The 17,385-nt window shown below is 32.3% G+C and overlaps 1 protein-coding gene across 1 annotated transcript; it reads right to left on the minus strand.

Annotated features, from left to right (window-relative positions):
• Positions 1-740: 740 nt before the first annotated feature.
• LOC143048904 (integrin beta-PS-like) lies at positions 741-16,013 on the minus strand. The gene is made up of 6 exons (XM_076222770.1): positions 15,885-16,013; positions 14,455-14,541; positions 13,346-13,472; positions 12,457-12,567; positions 4,693-4,998; positions 741-796 (listed from the first exon to the last, which is right to left on the minus strand). Exons 1-6 carry the CDS (start codon positions 16,011-16,013, stop codon positions 741-743), a joined length of 816 nt encoding a protein of 271 aa, XP_076078885.1.
• Positions 16,014-17,385: the final 1,372 nt, after the last annotated feature.

The raw sequence follows: 17,385 nt of genomic DNA on the forward strand, positions 1-17,385 counted from the left end.
GAGGATAATTGAAGCAGCAGTTGGTGGACTTCAATGGCATAATACAGGTTATATCTTGACGATAATATCGATTATGTGAAATCATTTGATGAACATCTTCAAAACCTTTGTGTAGTCATGGTAGTTACTTTTATTGTCAATGTGTTTAATCAGTATAACTTTAAGTGCTAGGCTAGTAGCATCATTAGATGAGGTTTCAGAATAATTGTATCTAACGTTTGGCAAGTTCTTGTTTCATCAATAACAATGTTGTGTGTTGTGTTTGCATGTATCTTTTGTTACCGTTCTAGTCGTATTGGTACTGACTATGTGATCCAGGGAACATGGAATTATTGACATGTGCATGCTAGCGTATCATAATCATAATCATATTTAGTGTTTGTAAAAGATATCCATGTGTGTGGTGTATATATAGCGCCCACTGTCTACTATAAGGGACATCCTAGGCATGACCAATACGAGCATATAAGTGAGTGCGAGACTGTGAACAAGTTAGTTTATTTTTTTCTCAGTAGTTAGGAGAAACATTAAAGTTGGTGTTTAAAGTCAAAAGGGCGAGATCTCAATTTTTTTTTACGTATGTTTACGAAAGTATATGAATATGTATATATTGTTACATTAAATTATCTGAAATTACGGTGAACTAATCGCTAAACTTACATTTTTCAACGTTTTTAAACAAGATAATAAACCTATTGTTAGCTTTACAACTTTGGTAAGTACGAATGTATTGCAATTGTTCATGTATAAAGTTTACCTGTTGTTGTGTCTTCATTAAGGATGACTGTACTGGTAACTATAATAATAAAATCAATGCTCTTTAATGAAGGCAGTTTATGAATCACTGAAGATAAACCAGCGTAATATAAGCATGTTGCTATTTTTTTGTACCTAACAAATAAAATTCAACAGAATTAAAATATTTTGAGGGAGAGGATATATATCTACATTCTCAATTTTGTTTGGAAGAAGATGAATATATATGTGTGGTCTATTCATGTCATCATTGTGTTCTGAACATTATATATGCAGGGTTTCCGCTGGCGGTCGCCATTTTCGCAATTTGCGAAAAAATAATAATTGTGGCGATTAAAATTCGTCATTGGCGAAAGAATTTGGCGAAAGAAATATATATAACGATTTATTTTCAGCCATCTTGTTTATTTACTTATTTCGGGTTTCTCGGACTTTACCAGATCAGACAATACTCGGAATTCACCTTGAAATCGTTAAGGGATTTGACAGAAAATCAATAATCAGCTGAATGCATATATAGCTATCGACATCAAAGGACTAATTAAGGTGTTAATTGTATTATATGACAAACTGATATCGTTAAATGGCGTCCGTCACATGTCACAAAAAGGATTTATTATAACAACTTTGCGACGCATGTGTTTGAAGCAAAATTTTGACGCTTCCTCTCGATCCGTCTTTTAATTATAGTCCAGAAAAAAAAAACTGTTATTATGCCGAAAAAGGTTCAAAAGCAAGAAAGGTCTCTGATTTTGAACATTATTATTTAACTTTTATATAGATAATCGATTTGAGTGGGTACTTTAAAGTCGTTTCAGTGACACACGTGTTTCATGCATAGTTTTGCTTGTTTATGATGGTTTAGAAAAGAAAACTGTCGTTATGAAGAAATCTATTCAAACGGTTGGCATGAGAGTAACCCTTCAATGTAATGACTACACCTTACACAAGGGATCAATTCCAAGTGATAAAATGTTTTTGTTTTGTTGTAAAAACCTCTTCTTATTGAGGGGGTGGGACTGGAAAAAAAGGAATATTTTAAAAGAAAAATATATTTGTGTTTCTTTGCGAAAAAAATAATAAAGTGGCGAAAAATATATTGTTTTGGCGAAAGAGGTGGCGAAAAAAACAATTGACCCAGGGGAAACCCTGTATATGCAATACAATTTGTTACGTTTAGAGCATATTAAAGTAATATAACGTTATAAATAGAGAAAAAAATTATTGGACAAAAATACCCAAAATGTCAATATGTTGTTATTGTTTCCTCAAACAACTAGATGTTTACGTACGTAGTTGTCCAAGTCTAGCATTTTGCTTATTTTCAGTAGAGTATATTCTCTTGATTCGCAATGCCTTATATATATACATAAATAGTATATTTAACAAGGAGGACATACTTAAATTGTTATCAAAGGTACCAGGCTTATAATTTGATACGCCAGACGCGCGTTCCGTCTACATAAGACTCATCAGTGACGCTCAGATCAAAATAGTTAAAAAGCCAAACAAGTAAAAAGTTGAAGAGCATCAAGGACCCAAAATTCCAAAAAAGTTGTGCCAAATACGGCTAAGGTAATTTATACCCGGGATAAGAAAATCCTAAGTATTTCGAATAATTCAAACTTTTGCAAACAGCAAATTTATAAAAATGAACATATAATTAATATTAATGTCAACAACGAAGTGCTGACCACTTAAACATTAATGATTTTAAAAGATTTATACAGTTTTCTCAATTGTACAGTATTTGTAGAATTGAATAAAACATTAAATTAGTAATTATGTATTGAAATTTTTCCAAACATATTCAGATAAGATTTTTCCATCTGCCTTTAGTGTTTCGCAAGTCATAATGTAGTGGTATTTTTCACTAATGTCAGTTGAGGCATACAGGTGGCATACTCTATCGTATATCGAAAGACCATGCAATCTTCATGTCTCAACTGGCAATCGGTGACTACCACATTAAACATTGCACTGTTCTCATTTATCCTTTGTATCAAAATTTGATTTGTTATTGTTAAAAAAAACCGTTCTTGCAACTTATGCTACATGGTTTGTTCTGAAATGATCAAACCAACCCATAATGTTTGAGCTTCCAACGTGTTCTGGAAATTTTCTTTTCATATGTCTAATAGATAGGTTTGTTATACGAAATATCTTGAGACATTGGCATTCATTTTGTTTCGAAGCGTTTTCAGTAACATGAGTAAGTTAGGGGACCGTTTTGTCTTCTCTTTGGTTCTTTGCGCTAAATAGAACTTTTGCAGGCTTTTATAAACAATATCTACTAATCCTTTTTTATAATGAAAGTGGCCCTTTAACATTATCATTCAAGCAATCCTTAGTGAAGCTTTTTGTTGTTACCCTTGTAGCACTATTTAGTTCCATCTTATTCAGTATCTTGACCTTTCCTTTAAAGCTCTCTAAAATAATGAGTGATTATATGGCTATCTCATTTATCTTTGTTCGTACTCAATAATACTGCATATTAAATTTATTTTTCAGTAGACTTCAATTTCTTCTAACATTGATATAAATAACAACACATGACTATGAATCTGTAAAGTTAGCCGCATATACATTTATGGTAAGACCTGCTGTGGATTATGCATACACACTATGGGATCCAACAATTTAAAAATATGACGTATAAAAGGACGTACAAAAATGAGTAGCAAGAACTGTACAATACAACTACACAGACCGAACACCTGGCTGTGTCAAAAATATGGGAAATCAACGAAGCATACTTTTCATGATCTAGTATGATCTAATCGACATAGAACATAAACAATAACTGAGCTCATCCAACATCCGAAACAGAAGTAAACCGCTTCAACCAAAAAGGTTGTGTTGCCTACGGCCAATCATTCTTTCCAAGAACGATCAGAGATTTGAACGAACTATAACAAGCACCAGTAAAATCGATAGTTGGAGAATTCAGAGCTGCCTTGAAGGCATTCTCTAAAATAAACCCGGGACATTTTATAGCTAAGTATGCGGTACGGGTTTTGCTCATTGTTGAAGGCCGTACGGTAACCTACAGTTGCAAACTTCTATTCATTTTGGTCTCTGGTGGAGAATTGTCTTATTGGCAATTATACCACATCTTCTTATTTTTATAGACACCAACTTCATGTACAAAAAAAGGAGCCTCGGTGGCCGAGTGGTCTAAGTAGTTACTACTGTAATTTCTAACCAGTCAACACTGAGGTTGTGAGTTCGAACCCCGCTTTTACGGGTGCACTCGACTCCAATCTTAATTGACTAGGACTGTCAGTTTTCCTATCGAATGTATCTACAATATAAAAGTACCAGAACTTGAAATACAATTTTAATACCACTGATATGTTTTCTATAGTGGCGAACGGATAATCACATTAATCGTGTAGTATAATACCACCAAAACGTAGTCGGTTTCATATGAAAAAAGGGTCGAAAAAAAATATTCCCTTGAATTTGACAGTTATAGGAAATTAATCATACATTTCAGTGCAGTTAAAAAAATGAGTCATAAGCATATATCCTGTTTTTGAAGCACCATTCTTTTTTTATTTGTTGTAACAATAAAATCTTTTGAAAACTTGAGGTTACTAAATTTAGTCCTGGTATCTATGATGAGTTTATTTACATGTTTACTAAAGCTTGTAAACAGGGGGGGGGGGGGGGGAAGGGTGAAATTTGATTGGTAAACTTTTAGTGATGGTTATTATCTTATATGCAATGAAATACTATGTGAAATTTTGTCTGTAGTACTGGACAGGATCAACTGTACCCATGCCAAGTATTTCTTTATTTGAAACAACGATAAATTTTGCACAATACTTTGAAAAGTGCCAATTTAACAAAGACTAATAGGGGAAAACAATGGTGGTATGACTCCTTATATTATACTCCTTTATCAAGTCTTATGTTATAATATGTTAATACCTGAATGAATTAACTTTGTTACTTCTTCTGTTATGGAGTTGCCTTGTTGGGTCTCGCACACGTAAGTACCAAAATCATTTTCAGTTAAGTTGTATATTTTGAGATTATAAAACCATTTATCAATGATAAGTGTAAGCCTTTCATGACCACCGAGGTTTCTGTTCATCTCAAATCCTCGAGTCAAAACTAAAAAATCTTTCCTCCAACTCTGTGTTAAGGCCTCTGTTGAAATTTGGCATGACAAGATAACGGCACTTCCTGTCTCAGCATAAATTTCCTTCTGAAATATGTCACATCCGTGTGCAGCTGAAGCAAAAACAATAGTATAAGTCTTTTTTTTTAACTTCGAAAATGATTATACTAAGTGTTAAACAAACATTGACTATGAACAAAATCTCTTCCTAAACCTCTTTGTAATGTATTAAAGGTATCTTTGAATCACCATCTATCGACAAGGTTAGTTTTTGTGAGTGATGTTTTGAACAGATATATCATGTTTGGGAGGGAGATTTGCTTAAACCAAATCACTACAGTTCCTATGCCATTAAAGTTAACTCCTTCTCAAGACTAGTATTTTTCGCGAATACCTCACCTGAATATGATATATCTGTTTAATTGCACCGTAAAAATAGGCATGACTAGGTTAAACATTCGATTTAATTCCAATCAGAGACATTATAAAAAACGGCTGTATTTTATGAACCGCATAAATAATCAAACGTTTCCGTGAATTATATAAAAAAAAAACATATTATTTCTGAATAATACCATGGCAGAGAGGATAAAAAAAAAGACATATTCTTGTGCATGTACCTTGGCGGTGGCAAATTATCAACATATTTAAGTTAGATAAAAGAAACGACATGAAAAATACACTGGCTATCCACCAATCAAAATCACTCATAATTATGCAAGGTGTAATTACACTTGCAATAAAAAGTAAAATCACAAAAAATACCGAACTCTAAGGAAAATATCAAAACGGAAAATCATTTATCAAATGGAAAAATCAAAAGCCCAAACACATCAAACAAATGGAAAACAGCTTTCATGCTAGTTTTCCTTTCAATTATATTGAATTTCATATTGATATTCATATTCAATTATGCACATTGTATTTCTAAACGTTATATCTTAAAAGTATGGTTATGACATATTTTGTCCCTTTGGCAATTAACAACTTTGACATTCGTAAAATCATTTTAAAAATATGGAAATTTGGTATGATTGCCAATGATACAACTATCCAATAGAGATATATTCACCGTACGGCCTAAAATAATGAGCAAAACTGTTGTTGTATAGTAAGCTATAAAAGGCTTCGGAATAAAAAAAAACAACTGAAACAATTTTAAAGAGAAAACTAACGATGTATGTTTAAAAACCACAAACCATTGAAAACAGAAACCAACGACAACAAATAGATTATAGGCTCTTGGTTTGGGACAGGAACCTAAGGATGTTGCAGGGCTAAATATGTTTGCCAGCGCAACAACAAACTAAAAATCCATTGAATAAGAACTAGACTCATCGGATCGACATAAAACAAAACATTCCTCCAAATTACAAATGGCAAAAGACATAAAATACAGACCTTTGAGTACTCTCAGTTACTTACTATTAGTACGTGTCGTGTTATTTTAGTTTTTGAGTGCACGTTCAAGACCAAAATTTCCTAAATCATTTAATAATAATTTGTCAATAAAAACTGAAAAACGAATCGTGTATATAAGTATATATTCAAACATTTCTAGCCGTCAGTGAAATTGAATCTCAGTGGACCAGTGGAATAACTTGTCTCTTGGCTGTCAAATTTAACAGTGAACTGGTGACGGCAAAGTCTTTCAATATTTTTCACGTTTTCAGTCGGATTTAAAAATGAGTACTGGAACCTTACGTGAGGAGAAATTCTCACTTTAGACATTTCATCTGTGTGGTCTGTAGAAGCTAAATTTAGGGAACGTTCTTTATTTATTAGCTGTGGTGGTCGGTTCAAATTGTTCACATTAAAAAGTGTTGTAGCCCATCCCTGTCCCCTCCCCCAACTTTATGAACCACATAATGATTAATAAACCCTTTTACCACATAGCTTGAACAGTTTGACCCCCAAACCAACATCCCTATCGATAGTAGCACATTTCCCAGATCCCAGACGAGGGGTGGGTAGAAGCTAAACTATATGCTTGAAAGCAACAAAAACAGGATTTGACCCGACGACAAAGGTACAGAGGTATAACATGTAGATAAAGTTGAAAGGAAAAGGGATTACCCTTTGATTTTTGGAGAGGAGGATTTTAAAAATGAATATCTTATCCACTGCGTGAATGAAATAAGCATGTGTATAGCAACTTGTAACAGATGAAAATGAAAAGTCAATTTGCAAAAATTCCTATATTATATTATATTATAGAATTATTTAACAAAATAATTATGAAAAGCATATAGTAAGCAAGCTCGTATACCCCACATAGTCCTGAAGTTATTTAAGAGAAAAGTTACAGGTGACCTAGTGACATTATTTTTTCTGTTTCTTAAAGCATGATCAATTTCAGTAGATTTAAACAATAACATTCTTATACTAGTTTGATAATTACAAACATCGTGACACCATATATACAACTTATTCATAGGCGGATCAAGCGGGGCACTGGGGCCCAGTCCTTCCCTATTGTGGGAAAAATTTGATTGATTATATTATAGAAAATCAGTGAACCATGACTGTAACACCCAACTTTTGGTCAGTCATTGCCACCCCACACCCACCCCCCCACTTTATAAAAGTTCTGGATCCACCACTGTTATTGTTGCTATATATGTAACTGAAATCTTAAAACGACATCATAAGTTATAAATTTGTCCACCAAAACTGTCTCCCTTACGCAACTTCCTGCATGTTTACTGCGCATGTTTACACTAACAAAATTGAGAATCATTATAGACTAATGGCTGTTTCTCTATGAATCATTAAATGCCATTCCTAATCCAAGCCATCCACTGTTAATATTGATTTTAAAATAATATTTAAAAAATAGATATTGAATGGTGCATGACAAATCTCGATTTTAGTATACTTATTTACAAGAGTTAAAAAGTGATCGTAAAATACGAGCTTGCAATGAACCCCAGGACAACGGGAATGCTTTTTTTCAAACAATACAGGTTCTACAGTTTAGTTGTAAACTCGAAAAAGTAATGAAATAGTCGTAGATATTTTTTAAAAAATGGACGAGACCACGTTGTCAGAAAAAAGGTCAAACTTTAATTAAACACTTTTGGTATAATTTATTGAGCACTGTCTACTCCTTTCGTAGCCTTTTTGCATCTTTTCAAAGTGAAAAAATCCAGAAAGTAAAAAGTCTTTTTGACAGAAAAACTTCTGAAAACCCCGTCATTTTGTCTCTAATTGTCCTAGCCCCTGCGATATTTGACCTATCTTTTTTGCAGCTATAACTTTGTAAACAAAATACATACGCACCGCGTGGATATAACCGTATTACTTATTTTTGATTCATAAAAACTTCTTAAATCTTAATAAAGAGCATTATCTTGCGTATGGATATCAAGATGATTCCGATTATTATTTTTTTAATGATTTTAAAGTTCAGCTGACAGGAAAGGTTGACATTCTTTCAAGAACTATTTTAACTAGCGATTGGTTATCATTGGTATGTAAAAATTTCAAAACCATAACAAAACGGATCTATTTATATTCTGATTTGATACGGATTGTAAAGACATGCACATAAAAGCGAAAACTCGTATAAATATGAAAAATATACCAAAGGGATAGCTCAAAATATCGTTTAATAACAATGAACATATGAACAGGTTAAGAAAGAAATTCGGTATAGTACATGAGTATGTAAAATACGGAACCAAGTTCGGAAAGCGGCTTTGAAGCTGGTCAACGGTCTAGGAAAATTGACTGAAAAGGCCAAGTGAGCTTTTCTCATCAATAGGCGTCCGTCGTCCGTCGTACGTCGTCCGTCGTCGTCCTTTAACTTTTAAAAAAATCTTCTCCTCTGAAACTACTAGGCCAAATTTAACCAAACTTGGCCACAATCATCACTAGGGTATCTAGTTTAAAAAAGGTGTCCGATGACCGCGCCCGCCAACCAGGATGGCCGACTTGGATAAAAATAGAACATAGGGGTAAAATGTAGTTTTTGGCTTATATCTCTGAAACCAAAACATTTAGAGCAAATCTGACATGGGATAAAAATGTTCATCAGGTTGAGATCTATATGCCCTTTAATTTTCAGACAAATCAGGCAACCCATTGTTGGGTTGCTACCCCTGAATTGGTAATTTTAAGAAAATTTTGCAGTTTTTGGTTATTATCTTCAATATTATTATAGATAGAGATAAACTGTAAACAGCAATAAAGTACAGCAAAGTAAGATCTATAAATAAGTCAACATGACCAAAATGTTTTGTAAATTTTTGCAAAATATTTTCCTTTGAAACTACTGGGCCAATTATAGATAGAGATAATTGTAAGCAGCAAGAATGTTCAATAAAGTAAGATCTACAAACTCATCACCATCACCAAAACACAATATTGTCATGAATTCATGTGTGTCCTTTGTTTAATATGCACATATACCAAGGTGAGCGACACAGACTCTTTAGAGCCTCTAGTTATCAGAAATTTGTATGAGCTTTATATAAATATTTTATTTACATATTATGGAATTAATTGACATGTCTATTTTCAGGACCTCCGATCCATGCAGTTAGGCATGTTTGTTAGTGGTGTTCAAGAAGTATATCACTGGATTGAGCTCTCTGTCTAAGTGTATTTTTAAAGTGATTTGCATTTAGCTCAGTTCTTTGTAAAATTGAGATTCATAAAAAACAACCTTATCATCATATAAACAACTAAGATAAGATCGTTGAAATTGTCAGCACAGGAAGTATTGAAGCAGCATCCACAGAACGTAAGTAGTTAGAGGGAGATTCATGCATTTTATTTACATTTGAACAAATATTTTGCATCCAAATAGCAAAATAAAAAAAGGACATTGAAATAAACCAAACATTGCTACCTGGAATATGATGCTAGATGGTTTTTTCACCTTTTTGACCATTTTCTACATTCTACCGAAGAGTCCTGAGTCCAACTGGTTATTGATTCATACATATGGACAAAACTCATAAAGCTAAAGTCAGTTCCTAATATTATCAATCATCGTTCAACTTCTTTAATGCATTCGTTATTTCATAATTTGTGCTGATGTTAATCGACGGATTACAACACTGTTTATGTTTATACCATGGCCACAACAAAACTCATCCTACCGGTTTCTTTTATATTTTTTATCCACATAACAAATAACATGAAACAAGAATAATTCTGCAAAACCATTTTCATATTTCTTTGTAGTCTACATTATTTGTCATAATCTATTTATAGAAATTAAAAATAAAAAACAAATAAATTGGATATACCTACGGGGCGCCGAATGTCAATTTTGTTTGTCTCACAAATGTCAATTTTGTCTCACAAAAGTCAATTTTGTCTCACAAAAGTCGATTTTGTATGCAAATTAGTTCACAGAATCCAAACTTAACAAATTTGCATACAAAATTGACTTTTGTCAGTTTGTCTCACAAAAGTCAATTTTTGTCTCACAAAAGTCAATTTTGTCTCACAAAAGTCAATTTTGTCTCACAAAAGTCAATTTTGTCTCACACAATTGACTTTTGTGTTTTAATATCCATATCAGGTAACAAAAGTCAATTTTGTATGCAAATAAGTTTATGTTTGCATACCTTTATTTTGTCATCACAAAATTGAAGTTCTCATAAAAGAAGTCTGCATATCACATAGTTTTGAAAGACAAAATGATTTTGTTATGACAGCATTGAATTTTGTACAAAACAACAAGAGTCCCATTTGGAGCCCCGTAGTACCATGTTTTTAAAAGTATTTCATACTGGTAAATTTGACTGTTATCATGTTTATATAACTTCAACCAGGCCATGGAGAATCTAAGAAAAAGACAATTTCAAAGAAAGAATCAAAATACATGTGTAATACAACAGAAGTGTACTTTCTTTCTCATCTAACCCCATATGTATGACAGTTATTATCATCACTTTGAACTATTGGACATCTTCTACGAACCAATGTCGAACATGTAAACGAAATCTTTCAATAATGACGCTAGGATGATCCTTAACTACAGTGTCCCAAGTGAGAAATGTCCACCACAACGGAAAGTACCATACGAGTATAATATACATACAGGTTTTTATAAACCATCTTGCATATCGAAATCACATAAAAATGAAAGTAGTAGAACATATTTTAACAGAATCATTTGTTAATCCATATAATGTGTTGAAAAAATTGTCTCCTCAATGAAAATCTTGAACATAAACCCAAATATTGAAGAACAAAAAACGACACTACAAATTTTAGTGTTTGGTACTGGTCTGATATTGAGGTGGCTGTCACTGTAGAACACAGTTTAACTTACAATACTATAGAGAAAAAAAAACATAGACATTTTTTTTGTCAGAAAACACAGTCAACATTCAAACATTATATCCACACTGATCTGTGTCCACACTTGACAATGTAATATAAAGAATATTTATTCCTAGAATTTAAATATCAAATAAACAGCTGCGCCATGAGTACATGATACGCCCTTCGTCTTGTTGAGAAGTTTTATGCAATAATCATAAATAGTTTCTGAGATACGGCGCAACATGTGAAAAAAAACCCTCAAAAACTCTAAAATAAAATTTCGAATCATCACCAAAAAATATACAGATCTAAAGATTAATATAACTAAGAAGTGTGTAAAGTTGTAGGCAATAGTCATTAATGGTTTTCAAGATACGATGCAACATGTTTTTACAAAAAAACTCATTAACTCCAAAATAAAATTTTGAATCATCACCAAAACGTATACAGATCTTTAAATTAATATAACTAAGAAGTGTGTAAAGTTTTAAGCAATAATCATAAATCGTTTATGAGATATGGTGCGATATGTGAAAACCCACCCCCTTTTTGACAAAAAACTCAATAACTCTAAAATAAAAGTTTGAATCATCACCAAAAAGTATACAGATCTTTGGATTAATATAATTAAGAAGTGAGTGAAGTTTAAAGCAATAATCAGAAATCGTTTTTGAGATACAGCGCGACATGTGAAAAATACACACACCTGTTTTAGTTCTAAAGTCCCGTAAATCAAAAAGTTTAAATCCTATTTTCAACAAAAAGTACACAGATTGTTGGATCATCATAAGAAACAACTATATTAAGTTTCATGAAATTTGGATAAGCGGTTCTCAAGTTACGGTTCGACATGTGGACGCCGGACAGACAGACAGACGGACGCCGGACATTTGTATACCATAATACGTCCCGTCAAAATTTTAACGGTCGTATAAAAACATGCAACTCGTATCCCAAAAACGCTGAATATTCGTGAATTAATGGTTGTTCAGTCACTCCTTGAACATATTTCTATATTCGTGGATTAGTTATTCTATAATTAGATATTATATTTATGGCAGCTAATTTTTATGGAGTTTTATATTTGCTAATTCTGCTGTGAGGTTTTATTTTCATGTTTTCCAATTCTGATAATAATATTCCATAAAGATAAAATTTTAAAGGAATATTTCAGACAACATATTTATTGCAAAATAGTAAAAAAAAACAAAAAAAACATTAAAATTGCCCGCTTTAAAGTCTCCTTAGATAAGCAAGCTATCTACTGTACAATTGTGAATACTCACTTTTTGTATCTTTTACTACAACTTTAAGTTGAAACTCTTCATCATACTCATAAGTAAACTCAATCTGGCATCCTTCATCATCAAAGAACTGGCACTTGGTAACATTTTCAACTGAAAATACATAGTATTATTAGGAAAGTCTTACCTACATCTTCACTACATATTTATCTTCAAACATATTTTTAACAGTTTATGTGAAAATTTGAAGAAGCTATCTCTTTCTGTTTGGTGACAACCTTACAGTTACTATCAAAAGAACATCAATAAACATAGTTCCTTTGTTATATATTTATATGTCTATACTGGAAATGCTGTCCAACAAACACTTTTCCCTTCAATATAAAGGAAAAGATTAATGACAATCTTATTTCTGCATCAATCTATATATTTGTTTTTTTCAAATTCTTTTATCTTATTTAAATGTCATACATCCTTGACCTGATGATGTAAATATTGATATAAAATTAATAAAAAGCAATATATGTGAGCTTGATCTTTCCATATTTCCAAAAAAGTAATGTAAATTATTCCCTACCCAAAAAATTGTCCTTATAAACAGATTATGAATGGTCTTACAAACTCAATGATGTTCTCAGCTACAGAACATCCCATCTCGGGGCTGTCACCCTTTGACGGTAGTGTAGCTTAGAAGCACCCTCTTGTTTGAAATACCATAGATAATCTATAAGTATACCAGAAGTGCTAATGTAAGATTAAATTAAAAAAATATATTATATTTTTGAAAAATAATAATCTTTTATCTTTACTAAAGATACCTTAAAAAATGGATTACATATCTTATCAAGCTTCATAAATTAGGCTATACATTTTGGCATCATCCTGCTTTGTCAAGATATTACAAGCAGTTACTATTTCCCTCTAGACCTACCTGGTAATACAGCTTCAGTAGTTACATGGGAACATTGTGCCAGACAATCAGATTCACTAAGTTTACCCTGTTTGAAGCCAACACATTCTGCACAGTCTTGATTTGCTTTACACTGCCCAGGACAAGTCTACAATCACATAAATATTTCAAATTTAAATGGACAATACATTGACACATCGTTTATTTACACTTCCTCAAGACAACAACCCTGTTCACACTAGCACATTTTTAATCGATCTAAATAAAGCCAGTTAGCGTTTACATTATCAGTCTAATCTGATCCCCTGAGTTCACAATTCAAGTAAACATCTGACACAATTGCCCATGAAACTGTAATCAGTGTGTATAAAAGAAATATTTAATCCAATTAAAGTTTTGATACAAACTCTTGCCAAGACATAATAGATGAAGTTGTTGTTTCACTGGAATTACAAGGTTAAATGTTGATATTGCTGTTTGTATAGTTTTCATTAATTCTCAGCCCCTTTATGTTGGTCATCCATTTTGTAATAAATAGGATGTGCCATTTTGCCACCATACATGCACACAAATTATTTTCGATTCAATCATACTAGTTTAGATCAATCTCTGCGTTCAAATCTAAAGTTAGATTAGTGCACTTTATGTCTATTCAAACTAAACTACCTCTTTTGGTTTTAGTTTAGACCAATTCAAGATCGATTCAAAGCGTTCACATTTGTTGTAAGTCGATCTATTTAAAAGTGAGCCAATCTAGTTTAAATTGATCTAAATGTCCAAGTATGAACAGGGTTTTAATATTTATATTTATGGCTTTTTTACTTAAATTTTGCTTTGATCTGTTTGTATGACAGTTTTCCATATCGAGCGACTTGACTCAGAATACTTTTCTTCAGTCCAGTATAGTGAGAACAGGATGATGTCATAAGCCAATGTCATTGACCCTGCCTAGGAAAATAGTGACAAACAGGTAACTTTTGGTCTTTCAACTTGAGGCTTTTCCCATCTATATGTCATCACAGGACTATCACCCTTTGATGAGATTTTAGCCCAGAAACTCCCTCTAGCTTTCAAAACCAAATTTCTGTTGATGTTAGTTTTTGGTGTGCAGTAATATTAATGAAACTTACTGAACATTCCTGACATTGTTCTCCTTGATAGTTATCATCACATACACATTTTCCACAGACACACTGACCACGATCAGAACATATTGTCTGAAAAAAACATATTAAAATATATGAAAAATTGGTGGTAGATAATAGTGTTATACCTCTACAATTAGATTAAACAAATATATTTATATGCCTCAATTTCAGAATTCGTCCCTTTCTCAAAATGGGAATGATGACATTGAGTACAATTCTGAGATGAAAATATATTTGGAAAGGTTAATATCCCCCCAAATTAATAAAAAAAAAATATAGCACTTCCGTCCAAGTGGAAAGGTTCATTTTTAAAATTAAATCAAAACGTGAAAACACTGGGAAAAAGGCATTTGCTGTATACTTAGAAATATGCATGAATGATAGTGTTTTCCTTTTTTGGACAAGTAAATGATAACACTGAATTTCCTTTTTCACAAGGCACATAATAATATAACAAACACATATCACCAGTAAGATAATTATCAGTTATTTTTAAACACTTTGACCAATATAAAAAAAAACAAGGATTTACTAACATTTGATAATAAAAGACATATGCTATCGCTATTAAGATTTCATTCATAATTCATAACCATATTGAAATGCTCAGTAGTTATCTATTGTATCTGACTCACAGGGTAATTTAGTGAAGATCTGATAAGTTTCAATTTGTATGCTGTTGCTTTAATTCTTTTAATTTGTGGTAATCACCAGTAACTGCACCAGTTCCTTTGGAGCCCAGATCAAGCTACCTCTTGAGCTCGGTGCAAAGCATAAGCCAAAAGACTACCATGATTAATTTAAATGAAATCAAGATAGGAGCCCAAATGTTGGTTAGATGTTTACCGTAAGTCAGGTACATAAACAGTTTAAAATAATGAATAATAAAAATCAAAAACGAGATATTTTACAACGTAATGAAGTTTGGCATGTTTCATAGATCTTGGTTGAATTTATACATGTATAGGAAGTTTTCGTTTGATTTTCAATGGAAAACTGGGGTCAATATTTGGCATACAATCTTCGGAGGAAAAGATAGCAATCAATTTACTGCATCACTGTAACCAGAAACCAAGTCTGTTATATACTGTTAATGAATCATTTCTAGAGTGAATTATTTCAAATAACAATCTGTTAAATTGATTTCAAATAACAATCTTTTTTTTAAATACTGTGTTTTATGAATGTTCAAGCATATTTAACTAATCATCAATATGGAATCAAGCAATAACATAATTATTGTGATCTTGAAACCACCGAAGAAATAAAAGCTTGTGAACACTATTTCAGGTTGGTCAACAAGATGGTGTGCCGATGAAATCAAAGCCTTTTAAAACTGACAAACCCACTATAGCCATATTCAGATTTGACAGCAGATAAACGCATATCTTTATGAGAGTGTATATGCTTACCCCATTATTATCAGTACAAGCATCTGTTGATGTAGGACAGTCACAGGTTGTGCCATTGTAACCTTCAGTACAAACACAATTAGAGCAGGGATACACACCATTCCCTATAGATATATTGTAGCAAATCATATCATTACAAACACATTTAGAGCAGGGCCACACACCATTCCCTACGTATAAATATATTGTAGCAAATCATATCATAACAAACAAACTTAAAGCATGGACACTGCTTTTTTTTATTTCAACAATTATAACAATCTTGCTAAAGTCTCATTTATAATTGTGTTGAAAATAAATAACTTGAGTTGAGTTGATATTGAGCGATATCCAATTATCACTTGTAATCAGTTTAAAATATAATCTAAATGACAACACGTACATTCTGTATACAAGATTTCGGCCATAGGAATCATGTATTTTGAATCAGATATTGTGGAATGGACTGTTTATCACGTCATAACACTAAATTCATTGGATGTGTATTGATTGAAATTTTAGTTTTGGGGAAAATGGTTTATTTATTATATGTAGGTAGACTGTTTAACTATATTTCCGAAACCGGGAGTATTCTTAGATAGTTACCTTGTGTTTTCGTTTTTATTTTGTTGTGTTTTTGTGTGCGTAGTATTAATCTGATGGGTGAAGCCTGATTTTTAATAGTTTGTTTTTCTTGTGTTGTTATACCATTGTTCCATGTAAGGGGAAGTTTGTTTTTGTTTTTGTTTTATCACAAATCAGGACGTTGGTTTCCTCTTTTGAATTCTTACACATTTTGTCATACTGGGGCCTTTTATAGCTTGCTTTATCGATATAGGTTTTGCTCTCGGGTTAATGTTGTTCAGTGCGCTATAGTTGTTAATATCCTCATCTTTTGGTCTCTAGTGGATATTTGTCTCATTTGGCAATCATACCATATCTCCTTCTTTGCATATTTGTATACAGTACAGATTTCGAGCTGGTTTAAATGAGTTACCGATGAAATTATGTTTTAATAAAGTTCATTTGAAGAGGTTTTTTTAGAAACAGGACTTGGTCACGTGCACATTATATGGGAGTGTTTGGTCGTATGTTTTATATCAGCTTCGGGATTTCGAGTTTGCGAACTTTAAGAAACACACAATATAGCACACTAACACACATTTTTCACATGCTTTCTACAAAATCAATTACACCAAAAAAATGTTAAATAATTGATAAGATCATTCAAATGTCTTAAAGCTCATACTTGTGTGCAAGTATCCTTTTTAAAATTTAACATATAGCCTCCACCGAAATTGTTTAAGAAAATTGGACAAAAAAATCGTTAATATTGCCATCACTATAACAAACAAAAAACTGTGAAGAAAACAACAACATAAAGAAAAAAAAGAAAAATAAAGTAAATAATGTTACGATGTTTTACTTTTATTAGACAAGGCCGACCTCCGATATCCTACTTGTTTAAAGAACTTGGGTTCAAGACAAATTAACGATCATGGGAGTGGGAGAACTGGTGACA

This window comes from Mytilus galloprovincialis, chromosome 10 (genome assembly GCF_965363235.1).
Source record: "Mytilus galloprovincialis chromosome 10, xbMytGall1.hap1.1, whole genome shotgun sequence".
In the NCBI taxonomy this organism is placed as follows: Eukaryota; Metazoa; Mollusca; class Bivalvia; order Mytilida; family Mytilidae; genus Mytilus; species Mytilus galloprovincialis.